General features: G+C 39.7%; 1 protein-coding gene across 1 annotated transcript; it reads right to left on the reverse strand.

The window, feature by feature from the left end:
* Positions 1–2,274: 2,274 nt before the first annotated feature.
* On the reverse strand, positions 2,275–18,520 carry LOC127655755 (V-type proton ATPase subunit C 1-A). The gene is made up of 13 exons (XM_052143729.1): positions 18,380–18,520; positions 15,725–15,884; positions 15,210–15,277; positions 10,267–10,352; positions 10,079–10,173; positions 9,754–9,845; positions 8,539–8,637; positions 8,351–8,419; positions 7,098–7,190; positions 6,908–7,001; positions 6,728–6,825; positions 3,261–3,387; positions 2,275–3,131 (listed from the first exon to the last, which is right to left on the reverse strand). The coding sequence occupies exons 2-13, from the start codon at positions 15,854–15,856 to the stop codon at positions 3,033–3,035; spliced, it is 1,152 nt and encodes a 383-aa protein (XP_051999689.1). The 5' UTR covers positions 15,857–15,884; positions 18,380–18,520; the 3' UTR covers positions 2,275–3,032.
* Positions 18,521–25,897: the final 7,377 nt, after the last annotated feature.

Raw genomic sequence — 25,897 nt, forward strand, 5'->3', positions numbered from 1 at the left:
GGCTGTGTGCTTCAGGTCATTGTCATGTTGGAAGACCAGCCTCGACCCATCTTCAATGCTCTAACTGAGGGAAGGAGGTTGTTCCCCAAAATCTTGCAATACATGGCCCCGGTCATCCTCTCCTTAATACAGTGCAGTCGCCCTGTCCCATGTGCAGAAAAACCACCCCCATGATGCTACCACCCCCATGCTTCACAGTAGGGATGGTGTTCTTGGGATGGTACTCATCATTCTTCTTCCTCCAAACACGGTTAGTGGAATTATGACCAAAAAGTTCTATTTTGGTCTCATCTGACCACATGACTTTCTCCCATGACTCCTCTGGATCATCCAAATGGTCATTGGCAAACTTAAGACGGGCCTTGACATGTGCTGGTTTAAGCAGGGGAACCTTCTGTGCCATGCATGATTTCAAACCATGACGTCTTCGTGTATTACCAACAGTAACCTTGGAAACGGTGGTCCCAGCTCTTTTCAGGTCATTGACCAGCTCCTCCCGTGTAGTTCTGGGCTGATTTCTCACCTTTCTTAGGATCATTGAGACCCCACGAGGTGAGATCTTGCATGGAGCCCCAGTCCGAGGGAGATTGACAGTCATGTTTAGCTTCTTCCATTTTCTAATGATTGCTCCAACAGTGGACCTTTTTTCACCAAGCTGCTTGGCAATTTCCCCGTAGCCCTTTCCAGCCTTGTGGAGGTGTACAATTTTGTCTCTAGTGTCTATGGACAGCTCTTTGGTCTTGGCCATGTTAGTAGTTGGATTCTTACTGATTGTATGGGGTGGACAGGTGTCTTTATGCAGCTAACGACCTCAAACAGGTGCATCTAATTTAGGATAATAAATGGAGTGGAGGTGGACATTTTAAAGGCAGACTAACAGGTCTTTGAGGGTCAGAATTCTAGCTGATAGACAGGTGTTCAAATACTTATTTGCAGCTGTATCATACAAATAAATAGTTAAAAAATCATACATTGTGATTTCTGTTTTTTTTTTTTTAGATTATGTCTCTCACAGTGGACATGCACCTACGATGACAATTTCAGACCCCTCCATGATTTCCAAGTGGGAGAACTTGCAAAATAGCAGGGTGTTCAAATACTTATTTTCCTCACTGTATATAGTTCTTAATTCTGAAATTTTGTTGTTAATTTATTTTATTTACTTGTAATATTTTGTATTAATATTGTTGTTGTTTTTTATACTGCTTTTATTGCAATTATTGTTATTGTCATTCTCTATTTGATTATCGTGTGATTTTGATACCAAATAATAAAATAAAATTTAAAAAATATGTTGACATTGCAAGGGCGATTTGGCTTGAACTTTGAGGGGGTTGCAACGTGAAGCATTTACATGTTACCATTGGTGGTGCGCCCCAGCACATAAGTAATTGGCAAAAGCTTCCAAATCATTCACTAAGATATAGAGATGTGTGTGTGTGGAATACCAGCTTTAATTTCACACTGAAGAAGCCCAGAAGAAGTGATTTCTACCCAAGTCACTGAAATAGTTCTTGTAAAATGATTATGGTGCCTTATTTGTGAGCTTTTTGGTACTTGGTGAAACATAACTCAACATCCAGTTTCACTGATTAGAAAATTACTCATTTTATGTTTCAGGGAGGGAAGGAAAAAGTCATACATGATTTGAAAAATCAGAATTTACAATAACCCTTGTGTGTTAATGCCAACGGTATAAGTGTTGCCAAAGGTGTGTATTTTAGGGGGAATTTTGATATTTCAACCTCCTATAGTTCCTATAATACATCTATAACACATCTATAATACATCTATAACACATCTATAATACACTCTGTACACAAAATAGTCACACTCGGGACCTTCAGGACACAAATGTCCCCATTGAAACCCATTAAAACTGCAATATTTGATCCCAGTGCCATTAAATCATAAAATCATGAATTATATGATATTATACTTTCATTATGGAGCCCTGACAACAAAATTTGCATTTTAATATTTTCCACCAGATGGCGCCATTTTTCTCTTGTTTATCCTATGGAGCAAATACAAGCTTTTCCCCTATTCTCTGTTTACTGTATTATAGAGACCTGCAGGACAACTGAATAAAAGATGCAGCTAAAACTGTGTGTTTTTGATGTGTGTGTGTGTGCATGTGTGTTTGTGCATGTGTGTGTGTAAAAACAACAGTGGCATTACGTAAACAAACTGGCATTTAAAGGGTTAAAATTCTGATTCATTTTTGTCCTCTGAGTAACTCTGACTAAGTCACGGTAGTCTTTTCATGAGAAATTAGTATTAAGGGGCCGTTCACACAGGAAACGTACTACGTCCGTCTGCACTGGTCTACATGCGTCGACTGCTGCAACACTTTTTTAAGACGCTGTGTTAACTTTTAAGTCTTTCAAGCAATGCACGTTGAAGAACCGTTAATAGAACCGAAAGTCGTAAAAATTTCAGTTCCGGTGTTTTTTTTGTTAATGGTTCTCCAGCTAAGAACCAGTCTCATCTAATAAACGAGAAAAAACAATGCTACACAGTTTTGTATACTCATATTAATGAATATGTTGGTTCCATGATATACAGTAATTGTGCACATACACCAAATGTACATAACATCACATTTATATTGCATCTTTGTAACACCGTTTTTCTCTCATTTTGTTTGTTTGAATGGACCACTGGTGCTTTTAAAAGAATAAGAGATAAACACAGTTGACACTACATCTATCACTAACATCAGATGAAACTACTACAGTACGTCACAAAACATGTCTTAAAAATGCACCATTTCATTTACTTGCACGTATAACAATAACACAATGACATTCTTTACAAAAAATGTAAACAAAACACTAGAGACAGCAGTTAAAGATACTCTCAGACCTTCATTGATTGAAAGGCATTAGAGAAGTATGTTTAAATGAGCATACACACGAGGGGCGACTACAACCAGAGAAAGAGCTCAGCAATATACAGATCAATTTAACTTAAGATTTATTCACAGAGACAGAACAAAAGGATGGAGGAAGCGATTGAGAACGACTCTTCTATTTGAAGTCGAGCAGGTTGCAGTCGATTTTGTAGTATACGTATGGATAATACTCCTGCTGGCTGAGGTTCAAGCCAGGAATATCCATGGCAGATTGCTGAAACAGAAAAAAGACGAGGTCAACTCTGAGATTCATAAAGTTATCTAAAAACTCTGCTTTGGCCACAAATGATACTTTAAACCACACAACACAAAAATAATAGCCTCGGGTCAAACGGAGACGTACGTCGATAATGGCGGCCGCGCTGCTGTCCAGGTGCTTATAAAGATCGTACAGTACTTCCCTCAGTTTCTTCATATTCTTCTTGTTGGGCTGTAGCAGCATCGCTTGGAAGTTCACCGGCAATCCATATCTGTGTATTTACAATAAAGAACATTTTGTATTCAGTCAAATAAAAACTCTTTGACGTATTGACTCATCATACATTACTTTAAAGCAGACATGGGCAACATACGGCCCGCGGGCCGGATCAGGCCCTCCACATGGTTAACGTGGCTCATTTATCGTAAAAGCCTTTTTATTTTTCATTGGATATTTCAGCGAACTTGCATTGGGACGTCACGCACCTCCACAAGCGTTTAACATGCTCGGGGTTGCCAGATAAGACACAAAACACCCCCAGTTTGAGATTTATGCTTGCGCAAATTGGAAATATTCTGCCTAATGTTATACTTATTTTGTGCAATCTGGCAACCATGCACGCGAGTGCGCTATTTATATCTCTCGCTTTCCCCTTTGATCAAACTGAGCGATCTGTAGTGCAATATTCCTTTAAGGAAAAGTGTTAAACGGCTACTCTGTGTCCATTCTTGAGGCTGCTTGTGATGTTTGGTGCTACTTTGCAGGTAAACCTTCTCAGTGATTCAATTAAATATAAAAGTAGATCTCGGCATCATTGACATGCGAGGAAAAGCAAGCCAGAGACGAATATGTATATGTATTTTTCAAGTCCCTTCACACCTGTATGTTAATGTAACTCTTGCAGTAATTAATTATCATAGTCAAGCAGCCTGTGTAATTCAGTTGTGTGCTGAAACCATCCAGGAGACCCGCATCATGAACCTTTTAGCATGTAAACGGGTAATGTTTTGGTAAAAAAGTAAACTCGCCCGCTTTGCGACAAACATGAAAAGTTCTATACATTTATTTTGTCATTTTTTATTAAAACAGACCCCTGATGTAGAGAGTGTTAAATTCAATAATAAATCAACAGGAAGTAGAGATGGTGACATAAATGTATAATCTCCACCTTTACTCAGTTTTTTAATGCCTGATAGAAAGTATCTACATATGTAGAGTAATATAATACTTTAGGCAATTGCAGAATAGTCCCATTAGTCACAGATACACTTCAGAAAATTGAGTACACAAATATTTCTGTGCTTAAAAGATACAAAACATCAATGTGGCCCCCCATGCACTACTTCCAGCCCATGTGGCCCCTTTACCAAAATAGTTGCCCACCCCTGCTTTAAAGGGATAATTTTATCATTTTTAATTTTTACGAATCTGCTTTTTTCGGGACACTTCAGGTTTAAAATTAATTTACTAATATAAATATTTTAGTCTATAAATATAATTTACATTTTAACATTACAGGCCCTATTTTAAGAGCGCCAGCGTTATGCCGTAAATCATTTACATTTCTGCATTTGGCAGACGCTTTTATCCAAAGCGACTTACAGTGCACTTATTACAGGGACAATCCCCCCAGAGCAACCTGGAGTTAAGTGCCTTACTCAAGGACACAATGGTGGTGACTGTGGGGTTAGAACCTGCGACCTTCTGAATACCAGTTATGTGCTTTAGCCCACTACGCCATCACCATTCATGTCATAACTGCAAAGTCAGGGGGCATGACTGGGAAGCTTTTGTATTTTCGTGCCAGCGTGTGCTAGGTCTAGGCGCAAGTGGGTTTGGCGAAATTGCATGTGCAAAGCGCTAATGGGCTGAGGTTCTTCTCCGGTTATTCCAGAGTCTGCATGCTATTATATCGTGCATTACCGGTCAAGCACCAGTGATATAAACAAAGACAGCAGGTTGGTAGCCTAAATGGACTGTATGCATTATATTAGAAGAATAGAGCATAAACTGCATCCTTGCATATTTCTATGACAGTGAAATGGTCCTTTTGCACACACGGAAAATGTGATTCTCGTCAGGATTTGGATGCATGTTCCGTTAAATTATAGAGGATGCAAGTAAATATTAATTATTTTCATCTATTGACACACAAATCATGGCTAGTATTATCAGTGAATGTATCCGAACGCACTTCACATCTACCGGTCCATTTTGACAAATACAATAAAACCGAAAATATGATCAAAATACCGAAGTGGTCAAAATAATCATATCATACCAAATACAAACAATTTACTCTCCACTGGCCCACCAAAACTCATTTTATGGGTCCGGGTATCTCAGCGAGTATTGACTCTGACTACTACACCTGGAGTCGTGAGTTTGAATTCAGGGTGTGCTGAGTGACTCCAGTCAGGTCTCCTTAGCAACCAAATTGGCCCGGTTGCTAGGGAGGGTAGAGTCACATGGGGTAACCTCCTCGTGGTCACTATAATGTGATTCTCGTTCTTGGTAGGGCGTGTAGTGAGTTGTGTGTGGACTCCGCGGAGAACAGCGTGAAGCCTCCACACGCGCTACGTCTCCACGGTAATGCACTCAACAAGCCACGTGATAAGATGTGCGGATTGACGGTCTCAGACGCGGAGGCAACTGAGATTCGTCCTCCACCACCCAGATTGAGGCGAGTCACTACGCCACCACGAGGACTTAGAACGCATTGGGAATCGGGCGTTACAAATTGGGGAGAAATAAAAACTCAATTTACGACAACAAGTGGAAAAATACCAATACAAATTAGATCATAAATACAACTGTAAATATAAACATAATAATAATAATAATAACAATTGAAAAGTGACCTATACAAAATTAATAACCTATAAAAAGTTTCATATAACGGACATCATTTGAGACATGAACTTTATTACCACCAGCTGGTGAAATGTTTAAACTGTAAATGTAAATCACACATGCTTCTCAAACATCTTAGCGCAATTGCATATTTCTCAGGAAAATTGCAAATTGCACTTTGCACAACTTCACAGTTTGCGTGAAGTTTGCGCTACACCCACTGATAGTGCATTGCCACCCATGCCCACTCACAAAAAGAGCCCGGCTTGTTTTGCACACACGCTCTCACTCGAGAGATCAGTTAGGGGCTGTTCACACGAGAGGTGTTTTTTCATGCCTACACACTGTTTTTATAAAAACGGGCGGATGTCTTTGACCGCTGTGCCATGCCTCACAGTTTTTTAGTGTCTTGTGCAGAACCGCTGCATTTCTTGGGAACCGCGACAAGTTAAAAATAACAGTTTTATAAACGCATCACAAGACACCTACGTTACGTTTCATTTGTTGGGGCCAATCGGCAAACGTTAAAATATTCACAGTTTCAAAAGTATAGCTACAAGACGTAAACAATATGCATGTTAACATACTTTTAGCATGATTAAAATCGTTTACTAACTGCATCTGACGATTTAACTGCCTCATCCTTCAAATCAAGCCTCTTTGTGTGGCTGCATTGCATTGTGACACATTCATAAAACAATCAGAACTGAAATGTACCGCTCAAAGCTAAACTAAAGAGATGTTGTGTGTGTTGCTACCTCAACACCGACTCCACAAAGACCCTCAGAGCCTTGATGTGGATCCAAGCAATGAACGCCTCGCTGAAGTTGACTTTAAGCCATCGGACGAGTGGCCCCTGCAGAACACACATGGGTTTAGTTACAAATACCCAACACTGATGTAGCAACATGCCACGATCCAGTCGAGCAGACACATACAAACTGCTTTTTCTTGTCGGTAGAGAGTCGTGTCATCTCCTCTTTATCCGCTTTCAGTTCCTCTTCGTTGTACTGGAAGTCTCGCACCGTGAACCTGTGAGGTGGACACAGAGTGGACTACGATGTGAGATCAAAAGCAGTCTAAGTGACAGGAACCAAAGACCTGTGACATCATCGTGGAGTTGTTTACTTGTTCTCTCTGGCCTTGTGTCTGAAGTCATCGATGGCCTTTCTGAAGAGTGTGACAGAAAACAGGCCGCTGTCATGATCCTCAAACAGCAGACTGATGGGAGAAAGAAGAGTGTGAAGTTAGCAACCTGTCAAGAACATGTCCGAGTCACATGTGACCCCAAAATCAATAGAATTACGTCACATGATTGTGATTAAAGAAAATGAATCCTATTTTAGGGCCTATTTTAAGATTTTTGTGATGCTTTCATGACATTTAATCACATTTTCCCACCCAAATCTCATTACTGTCATGCAAAAAATCAATCAATCTCATTCTCATTACTGCAATGTATCCTTTACTTTTATTCACCGTTTACTTTGGGGCGCTATAACACAATTAAATGCATTTTGGGCCATAACTACTGAACCAATTGTCACATCACTGGAATCATTGGCTCAAGACAAAGAAAATGTGTATCTCTAATTTAATTTCCAACATGACCATTTTCAGCCATATTGGGATTTTGCTAAATCTACTTTTTGAGTTCGTCCTAGCCCATTTGCCCAGTTTGAACCAAATCAATGGCACTTTTGCTTAAATGGTTTTTTTTTCTTCTTCTCCCCAATTTGTAACGCCCAATTCCCAATGTGCTCTAAGTCCTCATGGTGGCGTAGTGACTCGCCTTAATCTGGGTGGCGGAGGACGAATCTCTGTTGCCCGAGACCGTCAATCCACGCATCTTATTACGTGGCATGTTGAGCGTGTTACCGCGGAGACGTAGCGCGATTGGAGGCTTCATGCTATTCTCTGCAGCATCCACGCACAACTCACCACACGCTCCACCGAGAGCGAGAACTACATTATAGTGACCACGAGGAGGTTACCCCATGTGACTCTACACTCCCTAGCAACCGGGCCAATTTGGTTGCTTAGGAGACCTGGCTGGAGTCACTCAGCACGCCCTGGATTCAAACTCACGACTCCAGCTGTGGTAGTCAAGAGTCAACACTCGCTGAGGACCCCAATGGTTTTAACTCTTGAACAGAATGAGATATTCTCTCCAAATTTGGTACACTTATGTATGGGGTCAATCTGAGGACACTTTTAAAAAATGGCATGCCTCCGCCTCTTGGTGGCACCATATCATTGACAAACCTAAAAACATGGTGATGGTGAAACCATATATTCAACTATATAAAATTGCATTTCCAAAATATACATGTACTGTTAATGTAATGGTTTATTTTTCAATTAGAGTGAGCGTTGCTTACTTTGTGGATCGCGGCACCACCATTTCAGAGAGCGTCTCGTAAGTGCGCTGCCAGTCTGCATAATTCGTTCTGAAGGGTTTGAAAACATATCGTCAGTACACGTGTGAGGAAATTCAACAAAACAAGCTCAAATGTGTTTACAAAACTTTTAAAAGGAAATTAGTTTCGTGTTGGAATATGTCACTTACTTTGGGACCACCACCAGCATAGTGACGAGATACTCAGAATCCAGCACAAAGTCGTCTTTCTTGACAATATCAGCCAGACTCCTGGTGAGCAGACTCCCTCTGACGAGAAAACATCAGTGTAAACACTCAAATTCACAATGTAAATGACTGCCATCCCTCTTATAGTAATTCTATCAATTCTGTGTTCTGTGACTTAAAGGAATAGTCCTCCAAAAATGAAAACGTGTCACTTTTATTGAAGCATTTACACACACACACACACACACTCTTTCGCATACGACGGCTGTTCATAGTGACTGTCGGTCAAGCTCCTAAAAAGGACAAAATAGCACCATAAAAGTAGTCGAAGACTATTCTAAGATTTCTGGAGTTATACAGAAGCTTTGTCATTAATAGTTGAGAACCTCAATTTTTGCCTTTTAAAGAACAGGAGGGACGATTAGAAATGTTTTTTTGTCTACCCCCCCTTGAGTTGCGAGTTTAAATCCAGGGTGTGCTGAGTGACTCCAGTCAGGTCTCCTAAGCAACCAAATTGTCCCGGTTGCTAGGGAGGGTAGAGTCACATGGGGTAACCTCCTCGTGGTCGTGATTAGGGGTTCTCGCGCTCAACGGGGCGTGTGCTGGACTGGACTGGTAATCTGGCATACCGGGCATTTTCCCGGTGGGCCGGCGCACTTTGGGGGCGATCAGCGGCGGGCGGACTGGCCATCGGGAGAACCAGGCGGGCCGTGAGGCGGGCCGTGAAATGGGCCAAATGGGCCACGATAAGAAACTTTTGGGCCAGTTTCTATTTAAAATCCCGGGCCGATATCTCTTCCCAGTCCACCACTGGGCTTGTGGATCGTGGAGAGTAGCATGAGCCTCCACATGCTGTGAATCTCCGCGGTATCATGCACAATGAGTCACGTGATAAGATGGTTTGAAGCGGCGGCAACTGAGACTTGCCCTCCGCCACACGGATTGAGGCAACTAACTGCGCCACCTCAAGTAGAGGGAATTGGGCGTTCCAAATTGGGAGAAAAGGGGATAAAAAGAAATCATTTTTTGTGCTAATCAATATTATACCACACATGTGGTCTATTGAGCTGAACCTTTATTGAACCTGGAATATTCCTTTAAGAACAGCCCAAATATGATGTCATATAAAAGCCCTAAAAATGAAAGTTAAACTGAACACATCTTGTATGGCATCTGAACTCAAGGGTCGTTACTTACGCGTTCTTCCTCTCCAGATTTTGCAAGTTTCCCTTCAGGTTGTTGTACGCTGACGCTCGAGCCTTCAGGTCATTATCAATCTGTGATACTTGCTATTGACCAGCAGGGGGAGACAGCAGGACACACAGTTACTTTACAACAGAGACATGACTTAAAATCAGGTGCCCCAATCACCCAATCAGAAACAGCATGTCAACAGAAGAATTCCCCTGATTATTCAGGCAGGGTGATGTATCTAGCCATTTAGACAACAAATAGCTCATCTCATCAATTGCAGATTTCAGTTGTGTAATTCACATAGAAATGACTTCATCTGACGACTTGCCTTTGATATGATCTCAGAAATGTTCTTCAGTGATTGTTTAATGGGGTATTTGGCCATATCCCATTGGAATCGTGTGACGTAGGTGACCAGATCAACTGAAACACAGTTAAAATAAATGTAAAGAAAAAACAGCAACAACGTAACGTCTCATTTGCTGACATAGACGCCAGAGATTCTTCTAGTGGTACCTCCGTTAGCGAGCAGGTTCTCCTGGACTTTGTCTCGGCTGTCCTCCAACACATCGGTCATGTACTGAGCGACCTTCTTCACCACACTGTGAAGAGCATCAAAGACATCACACTGTACTGAAACAACCCTCTGAAAACTCACAGATTATCCAATTCATCAAAACATCAAACACGACAGAGTAACCACAAACTCAGAGGCAAGAGGCCTTTCAAGGTGTAAAAATAGAATCTCACGTCTACAGATGAGACATTAGTCATGAGATTTATATACATTTGTATAAAGAGAAGCTAGCGCGTCACCAAACTGCAAATAACTAATTTTAGCAGGAGGCCACGGTAACATCACCTCCCTATGAGATTCAACACTAGAGTAAAGAGACACGCGTAAAGACAGAACTTTCACCATTGACCAATCAAATCTAGAAACCACAACAACTAATAAAAGCTACAAGACAATCATTTAGGCTGTTTTAGTCATTTATTAATATTAATTACAGAGCATTCGGAAAGTATTCAGACCCCTTTATTTTTTTCACATTTTGTTGTCTTATACTAAAATGCTTTGAATCACTTTTTTCCCCCCACATCAATCTACAATATTCAAATTTGAAATTTAGCTCAGGTGCATCCCATTTTTCTGGATCATCTTTGAGATGTTTCTAAACTTTAATTAGTGTCCACCTGTGTTAAATTCAATTGATTGGACATGATTTAGAAAGGCACATACCTGCCTATATAAGGTCGTATAGCTGAAAATGCATATCAGAGCAAAAAGCCATGAGGTCAAAGGAACTGCCTGGAGAGCTCAGAGATGGGATTGTGTCGAGGCACAGATCTGGGGAAGGCTACAAAAAATGTTCGGCTGCATTGAAGGTTCCCAAGAGCACAGTGGCCTCCATAATTCTTAAGGGGAAGACGTTTGGAACAACCAGGACTCTTCCTAGAGCTGGTCGCCTGGACAAACTGAGCAATCGGGGGAGAAGGCCCTTGATAAGAGAGATGACCAAGAACCCGATGGTCACTCTGGTTGAGCTCCAGAGATCATGTGAGGAGACGGGAGAAACTTGCAGAAGGACGACCATCACTGCAACACTCCACCGATCTGGGCTTTATGGTAGAGTGGCCAGACGGACGCCTCTCCTCAGTGCAAGACACATAAAAAAGGACCTAAAAGGACTCTCAGACTGTGAGAAACAAGATTCTCTGGTCTGATGAAACGAAGATTGAACTGTTTGGCCTAATTTCCAAGCATCATGTCTGGAGGAAACAAGGCACCTCTCATCACCTGCCCAATACCATCCCAATGGTGAAGCATGGTGGTGGTCGCATCATGCTGTGGGGGTGTTATTCAGCGGCCGGGACTGGGGACTGATCAGGGTTGAAGGAAAGCTGAATGCAGCAAAATACAGAGAAATCCTTAATGAAAACCTGGTCCAGAGCGCTCAGGACCTCAGACTGGGCTGAACGTTCACCTTCCAACAGACCAATGACCAAAAGCACACAGCCAAAACAACACAAGAGTATCTTAGTGACAACTACAGAAAAAGTCCTTGAGTGGCCCAGCCAGAGCCTGGACTTGAACTCCATTGAACATCTCTGTAGAGACCTGAAAATGGCTGTCCTATGGCTGTAATCGCTGCCAAAGGTGCTTCAACTAAGTACTGATATACAGATTTGAAATGTAGGTGGCGCTATATCTCATTTTATCCCTCACAGATGTGCTCGTCCATAGACATTCAGTCTAATGTTCAGTTCAAGCAACACCCTCATTATTTCATTGAATATCTCGGCCTCTGAGTGGACTATAAGCTCAATCTAGGGGTCATTAGAAAGCTGAGATCATCCCCTATCATCCATAGTCAAACATATTTTCTGATGATTTGTTTATCATGGTTTTCCTGCTGGACCGCATTAAATGTTCTGGACATCTAAGATACAACATTAGATTATTCACACAAGCAAGCTCACAAACAAGTGTCAATTGCTAATTTTTTAGAAAACTGCCTAAGTTAAAAACAGATATAAAGTTTTTAGCTATTTGGGGCTTACAGCAGCAGTTATCGGAGCATAAATGAGACGTTTGTATTTGATGACTTAGAGAAATCATATTTCACTTAGTGATTCTTTTGAAAATCTTTCGAACTGTGTTATTAGGGCAACAAAATACAACTATACAGTCACATTCCTGAGAGTGAGAGCTTTCATTTGATATATGACTTGTCTATTAATGTGCTATGTGAAGACATTTTCATGTAAATATTTCTACCACATTACCTTTAGGGGGCGCTAATTTTCAACGTGAATGTTTTAAGGCCTTATTTTGCTATTTTCAGTAACATAAATGCAGAAGTGATTGTTATCAATGAAAAGCTCAGATTCTAAGCTTTCAAATGATACCTCACATGCCTGACTTATAACGCCCCTCTTGGCTGGAGAATTATAGTAGCTTTAAAAAGTATTAAATGTATTATAATGATAGAGTAAAGATCAGTAATTAATGTAGTTTTATATCACAACATTTTTTTCAATTTCTAGGCAAAACACTTGCTCGAACACATTATTTATTTTTTCATTTGTATCTCTGTTTTTATTTGTTCTATCACTTTTGATTAGTTCCTTACTGCTTGTCTTGATTAATTACTTGAGAACAATTTTAGTATTAATGCCTAGTCACACCGAATTTAGGAGACGAACTACTGATGAAAGGTCTATTCGCACCAAGAATGTAATACCACCCAGAGTCATCACTGACGGACACACCACAAACACACTGTAGTGATTCAGTGTCAGTGATAAAGTCATGGGGAAAGAAGCTCTTAATGCCATTTGATTTGCAAAACAAACCCAGATGGGACTTGTGATAGAAAGCAAGTATTTGTCAGACTAAGTAAGGTGCAATTTAATTGCTACAGAAGCCATGAAGTCTTAACTATCACCAAAAAGCTGAATAAGATGTTTTTGTCTGCAAGCGCTTTTCATGTGGAGTTTAAAACGGCACTTGATGCTGGTGTTGCCGCCCTGATGCGAATCATGTACGCAGCTTCACGATTGCTGTAACAAAGTGGATAACCATAGTACACAGGCAGGTTAATATTATGGGAGGATGAGAGTTTAAGAGATTTAATGCACATTGCAATGAATATGCCACCTATGTGGGGACTAGTTCTTTCAATTAGTCAAACTCCCACTTACACTTTGGGAAACGTTTAATGTGACTTGAATTGGTGCTATTTCAGGTCATTTCTATCTTTATACTGTGGAATGCTTTGTTTGAAAAATGTCAATTAAGCATTATAGTGCTACATATTGTTTTGTTTTCTTTCCCAAGTAAAATAAATACATATATACAGTCAAATTTCAGCACTTTCAAAATCTGCGATTACAATTTTTAATTGACAAATACACATGGAATAATGTATATTAATGAACAAACAGGTATAGAAAATATGATGCATAACATAAAACACAGGCTGACCGTCTATCTTTCTTTATTTCATTATTGCATATCTGTATTGAATACACGGTTTCTTGTGCGTGATGAGAAAAACAGCACCTTTGCAGAAATACTTATAAAAATAGCAGTGAGGTTCTGCGATTTTATTTGTCTACCCTGTAGTAAAATACATCTTTTTATGCAATATTTTATTAAGAGCTATAGTCCAAACAATTTGCTGAACCTCACTGCTATTTTTAATGCCTCGATCATTTAACAGGCATAGTAATATACATATTAAACGTACATTAAGACAAAACTCCAGGTATATTATACATTAGCACATTGCATTTACTGTATATTTAAAAAAAGAATGTGTTTACAGATTCTATATTATTTATTTACTGCATATCTGCATTGAATTCAGTGTTTTTGTGCATGAGACGAGTAAAGAGCACATTAATACACACCAGTGTCTTTATGTTTATAAACGTTTGTAATGCATGCACATACTGCATGTTAGATGTAGAGCGGAGGAGGATGGGGCCGGGCTGGAACAACGCACGCCCGGCGCGTGAGGGATAAAGGCGGCCAGTGACGACGGTTCGAGAGGGAGAGAGAATTACAGGCAGCTGCTCTGTGTGTTTATGTTTGTGTGTGTTTGGTTCAGTTTATCATTAAACTACTATTTATATTGCCAAGCCAGTTCTCTGATACACCGTTGCGTGGTCCTTGATCACTCCTCCACCCTCTCAGGTGGACGGCAGTTGCTCCTTCCTGGGCGGACCGGAGTCAGACCAATGACCCCCGGCGGACAGAACACCCCTCCGCGTTGCCGGCGACTCGTGGGGACACTCCTCCGCCCCTGACAGCGGCCCTACCGCTCCAGGAGGTCGTGAAGTCACTTCCCTCTTCCCCTCGCGGACTGCGTTCTTCTTTCAACCCCTCCGCGTTTCTGGGGGACGGCAGGGCACTCCTCTGCCCCTGGCAGCGGCTCCAACGCTCCAGGCGGTCAGGGAGTCCAGTCCCCACTCGCCTCGCGGACGGCGGCCGTTCCCCGCGTCCAGACGGTCGGGCTACTCCGTCCAACCAAGGGAGCGCCGCTGCCATCCGCCGGGGGACGGAGTAGCCCGACCATCCAGACACGACTCCGCGACGGGCATCACTCCTCTTTTCTGGGTTTCGACACCAATGTAAGGAGGTTAAGGGAAAATAGGAGGCGAGAACCGGCTTGGCAATTTAAATAATAGTTTAAAGATGAACTGAACCAAACACACACAAACATAAACGCACAGAGCAGCAGCCTGTAATTCTCTCGCTCTCTCGAACGGTCGTCACCGGCCACCATTATCCCTCCCACGCCCCCATCAGGCTAATTGGTGAACGAGAACTGTCGCACCGAACAATACGTGCTTGGAGTGGATAGGCCTTTAGTTTGTATTTTGTTGTGATATAAAACAAATGGGGATCATCAAATTACACTGAGTGTATTAAATCATCACAACTTTACCTCTCAACAAAAGAGTCCAGTTTGGCGAGATCGTCGGAAAGCCCCACTAACACATCTAGTGTTCCGACCTGTAGGGTGTAGGGAAGAGAAACATAGACACTTTGATCATTGCGTGTATAATGAAGCTATACAAACGCAGCCAGACTGTGTTTGATCAGCATCAGTCAGTACAGACATCATGGGCTGCCGCTGCTTTAGTGTGGCACCGCCGCCTCTGTTCTCAACCAGCCGGGCAGAAAGCGGATGGTCCAGATGACACAGGGCAGCGGGGTCACATGACCCTGAGCGACAGGGACCAAACTGGGTCACATAAATTGAAGAGCTTGAACAGAATCAGGCTGGTCCAATTAGATGAAGCTCTAGATACCAGTTAGACGATAGGCACCTTTCCTACACTCAGCATACTGAACAATATCATTTCTCCCATTTACATTTCTGCACGTGATTCGTTTCCTTCTCTATACTGTCCCTGGATTAGCCAAGCCTGTAAAAGAGGAAGAGGAAGAGAATGTGACCTTGAGATCAGGAATGTTGAACTTGTTGTTGGTGGAGAGGTTGTTGGTGCGAGTGGTGGCCGTCATTAGTTTGTCCCATGTCTGCTGGCAGGTTTTCTCTCCTGGAGCAGAAATCAACCAGAACTCCGTCATGGCTGCTGATGAGCAGGAAATGTAGAGTCTAAAAACATTCAAATATATATTCTAACAAATATATCATTGTACACAAACAAATCAAGCATGTCATGTATCTCAATACTGAATCCTTAAATTCAAGACTGACCTGTAAGTGGAGGCTAAACTTATGTAAAACTATTTTAAAACTAGTTTTATTTCTTTTATAAATATAAAGCATGCCGTTTTTTGACATTACCTTTATTGAGAGACAACATTTCATATTTGTACTTAAAAATTGCATTTTGTCACATTGCGGCACTATTTAAGTGACAGAAAGGTGATTAAAAAGAAAATATAAAAATACAAAAATACAAAAATTAATAAAAAGAATAGACAGACAGATAGATGACAGTCAGAGAGACAGACAGATAGATGACAGTCAGACAGACAGATAGATGACAGTCACACAGACAGATAGATGACAGACAGATAGATGACAGACAGACAGATAGAGAGATGACAGTCAGACAGACAGATAGATAGATGACAGACAGATAGATAGATGACAGTCAGACAGACAGATAGAAAGATGACAGACAGACAGATGACAGACAGACAAATAGAGAGATGACAGTCAGACAGACAGATAGAGAGATGACAGGCAGACAGATGACAAACAGACAAATAGAGAGATGACAGTCAGACAGACAGATAGAGAGATGACAGACAGATGACAGATGACAAACAGACAAATAGATAGATGACAGACAGATAGATAGATGACAGTCAGACAGACAGACAGATGACAGACAGACAGACAGACAGACAGACAGATAGACAGATAGATAGATAGATAGATGACAGTCAGACAGACAGACAGATGACAGACAGACAGACAGACAGATAGATAGATGACAGTCAGACAGACAGATAGATGAAAGATGACAGTCAGACAGACAGAGAGATGACAGTCAGACAGACAGACAGAGAGATGACAGTCAGACAGACAGACAGATGACAGACAGACAGACAGATAGATAGATGACAGACAGATAGATAGATGACAGTCAGACAGACAGATAGAAAGATGACAGACAGACAGATGACAGACAGACAAATAGAGAGATGACAGTCAGACAGACAGATAGAGAGATGACAGGCAGACAGATGACAAACAGACAAATAGAGAGATGACAGTCAGACAGACAGATAGAGAGATGACAGACAGATAGATGAAAGATGACAGTCAGACAGACAGAGAGAGAGATGACAGTCAGACAGACAGACAGAGAGATGACAGTCAGACAGACAGAGAGATGACAGTCAGACAGACAGATAGAGAGATGACAGTCAGACAGACAGATAGATAGATGACAGACAGATAGATAGATGACAGTTAGACAGACAGATAGAAAGATGACAGACAGACAGATGACAGACAGACAAATAGAGAGATGACAGTCAGACAGACAGATAGAGAGATGACAGGCAGACAGACAGATAGAGAGATGACAGGCAGACAGATGACAAACAGACAAATAGAGAGATGACAGTCAGACAGACAGATAGAGAGATGACAGGCAGACAGATGACAAACAGACAAATAGAGAGATGACAGTCAGACAGACAGATAGAGAGATGACAGACAGATAGATGATAGATGACAGACAGAGAGATGACAGACAGACAGACAGACAGATAGATAGATAGATAGATAGATAGATGACAGTCAGACAGACAGATAGATGAAAGATGACAGTCAGACAGACAGAGAGATGACAGTCAGACAGACAGATAGAGAGATGACAGTCAGACAGACAGATAGATGACAGTCAGACAGACAGAGAGATGACAGCCAGATAGAGAGATGAGTCAGACAGACAGATGACAGACAGATGACATTCAGACAGACAGACAGATGACAGACAGACATTTCTAGTTTTTCCAAGACAATAGAATCACTGAAAAATTTATGTTGCATTTACTTAAAATATATACATAGAATTTTTGCATCACACTTTTTAGGTAAATTCAATTTATGGTCATTTTAAAAAGCAGATCTAGAAAATCTTCTTTAGATATACACAAATATATCAGTTCATTCAACTGCACGTTGTTTTAAATTATTTATTGATTTAAAGCTTAAAAGTTTAAAGCTGAGGCCCATTAGACCAATCATCAGTCTATTTAAAACAATAATCAGACATCTCACTTGATCTGAACTAGTATTAATATCAAATTAATGATGTTAGAAGATCATATTATCAATAAACAAAGTCACGTGACAGTCTGACTATCAACGCTTTCAACGATCATAAACACGCAGTATTGTATATATTTAATAAACTATAACCGGGGCAAATACAATCAAATCTACACTACAGCACATTTGAGATGTTTACTATCAAATGACAATCTGGAAACGCATAATTAATAAACAATAAAGCGCAATAATACAATATAAACACCGCAGCTCATCTTAATCCACACAAACACAGTTAAATCTGCAGAGGTCACACAAACTGACAATTAAACTAATGTTTCTCCAGCGGATCTTACCTGATATGAGTGTAAACGAGCTGACAAAACGATTATTTGGTAGTTTCAAGTAAATAATTTCTAAAGGATCAGTCTTATGATGTGATATTCATTTCCAGAGGCTTCACACTCACGGTCAGCTGATCGACTGCTGTGATCTGCGCATGCGCAGCTACAAGAGAGAGCGACACTACGAGGTCTGGAGGTGTAATTGCAGGTAGAAAAGTAATTATATAGCATCACGTGTTCACACACTTGATGTAGTGCACTACTAAACACAGAAGACAGAGGCGGGATCTCCAAACCTAATTCTTTCCACAACGCTAACCGTGCGTGGACGTGACGCCCTCTTTTGGCGTAACCGCGCCCTCTTTGGAGTAACCACGCCCCCGTTTGGAGATCTCTGGCCTGCAGCTTTTTACCTATATGCGTATTTACATATCCATATAGCAAAATATATAAAAAAAATTCTAAATAAAAATGTATTAACTCCACAACTTTGCCATGATCAGATATGTGTTAGTTTTTCAGCTCACACTATATTAATCACATTTATATAGCAAAAACATTAAACACAGGTTAATTAAAGATTAAAACAGGATAATATATTGAGTCTTTTACATTTAGTGATATTTTAAATGAAGCAGAAGAGGTATTAGTTTTGTTAAAACCATTCAATGTAAACTGCTTTAATTAAATAATTACATTCAGTTAATTATGTTGCAGTTCCTACAATGTTATCAAATAAAGAATTGGGAAATAGTCCTGAATTCTGAGTCAAATGTTACTCGATTTGGTAAATGTTAATTTAACATCTAGGATTTTTCAAGCCTTAAAACCCTTTAAACTCTGGTGCATTAATTGCATCTTATTTGTCAGAGAACCCCCAAAATAATAACAAATACTCCAATTATTCATAAATAATATTGTATGTCTTTATAATCATATATTTTCTTCTTAAAGCATAAATCATATTTTACTTTGAGATTCTTTTGAAAATCTTTCGAACTGTGGTATTACGGTGACTAAATTAACTATAGAGTCACATTCCTGAGAGTTAGAGCTTTCATTTGATATATGACTTGTCCATTTAGGTGCTATGTGATTTATTTTCATATAAATACTTCTAACCCGTTACCTCTAGGGGGCGCTAATGTTCAACGCGAATGTTTTGAGACCTTATTTTGTTATTTCCGGTAACATAAATGCAAAAGTGATGTCTATCTCTTTCAAATGATACCTCATCTGCCTGACTTACAGTGTGTATACAGAGACTTTAACGTTTTAAACATAAAGTTTTACGTAAACCACCAGCGTAAAGTTTTTAATTAAAACATAGTTTAATTAAAATGTAAAAAAAAATAAATAATTTTTTTTAAAGATTTACACATTTCAATTTCATAACAAAATTCCATCAAATTGAATGATTAATCTTTACCAAAAAAAAATAAAAAATAAAAATTAAACTATATTAAATTTGATGGAATATTGTTATGAAATTAAAATGCGTAAACCTTAACATTTAGGCTAATATATTTTATTAAGTGTAAATTTAGAAATATTACTACACAAAATTTTCAAGATGGCATTAAGTCATATTTAAAAAAGCTGCTCTCTGTGAAAAACTAATCAACATTGAATTTTTTTATTTTTTTACATTTGATATACCAGAATCCTCAGATCATCTCATAATAATAATTAAATCCTAATGAGAAAAACGATGAATGGTGGTACTTTATAGGAGCATAGAATCATAACAGCTGACCGCTACATGTATTTATCATACTATTACACACCTTTATGCTTTAATGGCCTGTGAATTTAAAAGCTGACTGTTCCCTAGAGGTTAAAGCCTGGAATGCCCAGTCAGCAGGACCAGCGAGGGAGGCACAGCATTCTAAATTTGGATAGGAGTCCCTTTTCCTGGTAGTGGGTGTCCCCCACCCTGTGTTCGAGGAAAAGCCCACAAAGGGATATGTTTATGGAGTTAAGTAGGTCTGGGCGCATTGTTTGGGATACAATGCCTGGACTGGCTGGAGCCAACCCCCAGATCAAACACCAGGGCGGGCTACCCAAAGACTGGACTGCGGCCAGTCCGATAGGGACATGTCTGGGCACGCGCTTTCTAATCAGTCACCCGCCCGCAGGATGAAGTGGCTGGGGAATAAGGAACATAACTTGTTTAGTCTCTAGGGACGTCCAGCCCAGAGTCCAAGGTTCAAATTTGTCCCCAGCTTTTTGTTATAACTCTTAAGTCCATTTCCTTGGTTTCCTAAATATGTACAAAACATAAATGTAAATACGCCATTTGGTAAGGAGAAAAGGACAGCAAGGTGATCAAAAAATGGCACCACAAAATTACGCGGCTGTGTTTTTCAGAGGTCTATAGTAACGAAGTACAGATAGTTTACATTTTTAAATATTTCTACTTTATATGAGGATAAATATTTCTGATAACTTTCACTTTTACTTTCAGCCTGGTCTCGTGAACATTGCGTGACGGTAGCAAAACATTTGCAAAACTAAATTACGTGCTGTAGTACACGTTTCGCTGCAGTTTCCTACTGAAATGTCCAGCAGGGGGCGCCAAAAGAGAGTGAAATCGTGTCTTAATCTGACAAGGCTTTTATGGTGAATAATAGATGGAGGTTTTAATGAGTAAAACATATCTCCCTAACCTAAAACTTTAACCTAAACCTAACTAATTGTGATCTAAAATCCGATGAGAGGTAGACATAAAACAGAGATCCTAACCCTTACCCTTACCCAACACCTAAACCTAACCTATAGTGGCCAAAAACAAATTATGTGTAATAGTAAAAGTGTTTTGATGTGATAACATAGCAGTGTGTGAGTAATAGTGTGAAAAATAAGTCTTAAAAAGTCATATTTAGCCGTTGTACTTGTGATGTGTGTGAAAGTGAATGAAAGGCACAGTTCTAGCACCTCTAAACACCTCTAGCCCTCATAGTGCCTTATTTTTACCACCACTTAGACTTATTGAATCAAGTCTTTTATTTCTTTTAGTTGGAAAAGTCACCAAGTCTTGTACTGCTCAGATAAAGGAAACCCCTTTTATTAAATTAGGAAAATGTATTTCGGTCAAAAATGACCGAATATGACACCTTTGGTATTCACGGTCAAAACTGACCACCATTGAAAATGAAAGTGAATGACCAAAAAACAGAGCAATTTTGTTTTTTAAATCGTCAAATACACTCAATAAATCATTCACAGTACAGAAAACAACAGGCATAAATTACAGGGTGAGACCCTAAAACATCCTGCAAAACACACACACTCACACACACACACACACACACACACAAATGAACTGGTGAGACTATAACACAGAGCTTTTTTAACATCTGTCAAATAAAAAACAATAAATCAGTTACAATGCTAAACACACACTAAGAAATGAAGGGGTAAGACAGTAACACTCAATGCAGAACACACACATGCGCAAACACACGGCTGTGGCTCAGGTGGTAGAACGGGTCGGCTGCTAATCGCAGGGTTGGTGGTTCGATCTCCACCTGCCGAAGTGTCCTTGGGCAAGACACTGAACCCCAAGTTGCTCCCAATGGCAGGCTAGCACCTTACATGGCAGCTCTGCCGTCATTGGTGTGTGAATGGGTGAATGAGTCACAGTGTAAAGCGCTTTGAAAACCGCTAATGTTAAAAAAGCACTATATAAGTGCAGACCATTTACCATTTACATGCACACACCCACACAGAACCAGGGCATCAATAAGTGGAGCTCTATAGCCATCTTTTAGTCATTGTTGACATTACAAGTCATCTGTTTTCAGCTGATGACAGCAATCTGACACACACAAACACATGTTAGCAAAATTATTTTTACTGCAAATTCTTTCCTCTGATACTTCTGTTTTATAATCTATTTTAATTATCTGAATTTTGTAGTTCATTTCGATTTCTTGATGTTCATTTTCTTGACGTTAATATGTGTTTACTTTGAGTTATTACATTTTTATGTTTGAAATGAATTATTGGTAGAAAAATGTGTCTTTTTGTAACACCATGGTCAGGTTTGATTGTAAACATAATGACATTAACTCCAAAAACTGACACTTCAAATCCATTTTAAAATGCTGAACTGTCTTAACATATATTAAAATACATATTGTGTGATAAAATATAAAATTAGGTTGCAACAAGTCATCTGACTACACAGTATGTGTCTCTGTTTTATGGCTGTTACTGGCATGACATCGTGTTCAAGTCATGTTATTTATTTATTTGCCTCCAATTTATGTCATATTCTCATATTTTCTTCATGTTTCAACTTATAGAAGTCTAGGTTCAGATTTATAAAAAAAAAAAATCTTATTTGTATATTCAAATGAATGGTAAAATTTAGAAATGTACATGTAAATAAGATAAAATAAGATGCTAAATCCTCCCAAAACTGCACATTTGTTTTTTGTTCTTACTACAGGTTAGAATAAATTGTATTATCATCATCATCATCATTATTATAAAAAAAACTACAACAACAACAACAACAACAAAAAAACACATCTGACACTTCCGGTCAAAAATGACCGCGAATACCAAAGTGAGGCGCCATCTTTAAATACCATAGGAAGGCTAGGCTAGTGCTAATTTCACCAGGAAACTTGTGCTGAACGTAGAATTTGCCACCTAAAAGTCAGTTACCAAAAATGTAGTTATAGTAAGGTTCATTTTATGAGATTAGCTTGTTTACATCACTACATTTGAAGAGAAAATGAATACTTTTCCTCCAGTAACTTTCTCCAGAAACTTTTCACACAGAAAACATTTCCACCGAACACCGCAAACAAACACAATAACATATCTGCTAATGGAAACTGCATGCGGATCTGGTGACAGTGATGTCCGATTCGCTAGCGAATCATTTGAGACTAATATTTTTAGCGAAATAGATTCTTTTGAATCGGTCGAAATGATTCGAAACCCGGTCTGAACGATTCATTTTGAGAATCGGTTCACAAACCTGAATCAAAACCTTGTGTCTCCACTTACTAGGGAATGTAATGGGAAGAGACTGTTCATGCAAGTGTTTGAGGCTATATTGTGCCGAAGAAAGAAAGTTTAACTAATTTGAGATGGCATGATGGTGAGTAAATGGTCACATTTTTATTGACTACAACATTAAAAACTTCATCTGTTTGTCAGAACAATTCATTCGCTTTTAATTCGAACCAGACGAAGGCCTAAATGCCTTTTACTTTGCCTTTTTTCATGAAAACAATCATAAACTTTAAATCTAAATGATGTTCTGTTCTGTCAGGATGAATGTGAATCTGGAAATCTGAGGTCAAGGAAAACTGAGTTCATTTGTGTGCTGCTGTGGGTGGAAAGATGAAAGGTGACAGTGATTGAAAACAAAAGATAAGCTCTATTGTTTTTGTTCGGTCAATCTGTTTAACCCCACAATAGATGTCTGTAACGCATGGAAATGATGATTAAACATAGCTGAAATATAACAAAGCATCAATCATTTGTCATCAAGCTGAACTAAGCAGAATAAAATAAGTTTCACATCATAGTCATTAGATCTAACGAGGTATTCACTAGCTTTTACCTTTTACATGTTAGCATCATTAATTATTTTGTGTATCATATTTGTTTCACTATTTACTGACGTGCATCGTCACAAAAGTTCAAAGAATCTGTTCACTGTAAAATGTTCCATAGGTTTTTGTATCAAGATTTTAAAGGAATAGTTCACCCACAAATGAAAATTCACTCATTATTTACTCGCCCTCATGCCATCCCAAATGTGAACTTTGAAGCTCCAAAAAGCATATAAAGGCAGCATAAAAGTAATCCATAAGACTCCCGTGGTTTAATCCATGTGTTGTTTTGTGCTGACACATTTTGTGTTCCCCGGTCAAAAATGACCAGCCCACTAAGACTGTTTATAAATCTCTCATATTGCATACAGTATATTATCACAAGATATTGCATTAGATCTTTTTATCAACTTCTTTTCTAGTAATTATGACAGGTTTTGTACTCCATTTTGGAACATATTTTTTTTTTATTATTGATAAAATGATTAATTGAACTGAGCTCATACTGGGTTAGTGGAAGTCACTCCCTGCGGAAAACAAATAAAAATAATTACATAATAAATGAATAACCATACATTTTTGGGGGGGGATTTTCTCCCCTTTTCCCCCCAATTTGGAATGGCCAATTCCCAATGCGCTCTAAGTCCTCGTGGTGGCGTAGTGACTCGGAATTTCAGTTGCGTCTGAGACTGTCAGTCTGCGCATCTTATCGCGTGACTTGTTGAGTGTGTTACCACGGCGACCTAGGGCGTGTGGAGGCTCACGCTATTCTCCGCGACATCCACGCACAACTCACCACACGCCCCACCGAGAGCGAGAACCACATTATAGCTACCACGAGGAGGTTACCCCATGTGACTCTACCCTCCGTAGCAACCGGGCCAATTTGGTTGCCTAGGAGACCTGGCTGGAGTCACTCAGCACGCCCTGAATTTGAACTCGCTGTGATAGTCTGCGTCAATACTCGCTGAGATACCCAGACCCCCCCTAAATAATGTTTTTTAATTTCCTTACAAATTAGAACTGTTTCATTCTCATCATTTGCAAATTTATCACACCAATTATTTTCAGAGTTGGTAAAAGTAAATGTGTTTCACTCGGAGGTCAAACTGCAGTGAGATTTAGGAGGAAATTCCCACAGACACATAAATATAATAAACAGGAGTGTCTTTCTGTCACGTTTTTCCTTATTACTTCCTGAAACACACATGTAACATGACAATGACATCCCGTAACTTACAGCAGAATATCCCGATTCAAACGAGCCCAAACACGATAAAATATGATGAACAGATCATGAAATATTCATCAAAGAGTGTGTGTGTGTGTGTGTGTGTGTGTGTATGAACAGACGATACACAAGAGAGTGCTCAACACACATTGTGTGTGAGTGTGTGTGGGAGTATGTGTGTGAGTGTGTGAGTGTGTTTGTGTTGTGTGAGTGTGTGTGTGTTTGTGTTGTGTGTGTGTGTGTGTGTGTGTGTGTGTTTTTGTTGTGTGAGTGTGTGTTTGTATTGTGTGAGTGTGTGTTGTTTTTTTGTGTGTGTGTGTTTGTGTTGTGTGAGTGTTTGTGTGTGTGTGTGTTTGTGTTGTGTGAGTGTTGTGTGAGTGTGTGTTTGTGTTGTGTGAGTGTGTGTATTTGTGTTAGTGTTTGTGTTGTGTGTTTGTGTTGTGTGTGTTTGTGTGTGTGTGTGAGTGTGTTTGTGTTGTGAGTGTGTGTTTGTATTGTGTGTGTGTGTGTTTGTGTGTTTGTGTTGTGTGAGTGTGTGTGTGTGAGCGTGTATTTATCACTTTGTGGGGACCAAATGTCCCCATAAGGATAGTAAAACCCGAAATTTTTGACCTTGTGGGGACATTTTGTTGGTCCCCATGAGGAAAACAGCTTATAAATCATACTAAATTATGTTTTTTGAAAATTTAAAAATGCAGAATGTTTTCTGTGAGGGTTAGG

This window comes from Xyrauchen texanus, chromosome 15 (assembly GCF_025860055.1).
Source record: "Xyrauchen texanus isolate HMW12.3.18 chromosome 15, RBS_HiC_50CHRs, whole genome shotgun sequence".
Taxonomy (NCBI): domain Eukaryota; kingdom Metazoa; phylum Chordata; class Actinopteri; order Cypriniformes; family Catostomidae; genus Xyrauchen; species Xyrauchen texanus.

Bases quoted from the DNA above. Each gene is read 5' to 3' on its own strand.
- LOC127655755 (XM_052143729.1), bottom strand. From the start codon at position 15,856: ATGACGGAGTTCTGGTTGATTTCTGCTCCAGGAGAGAAAACCTGCCAG. The intron at 8,638-9,753 runs GTAAGTAACGAC...TTTTCTCGTCAG, and splicing joins AATCTGGAGAGGAAGAACGC to AGGGAGTCTGCTCACCAGGA. The intron at 8,420-8,538 runs GTAAGTGACATA...CAAACCCTTCAG, and splicing joins ATGCTGGTGGTGGTCCCAAA to AACGAATTATGCAGACTGGC.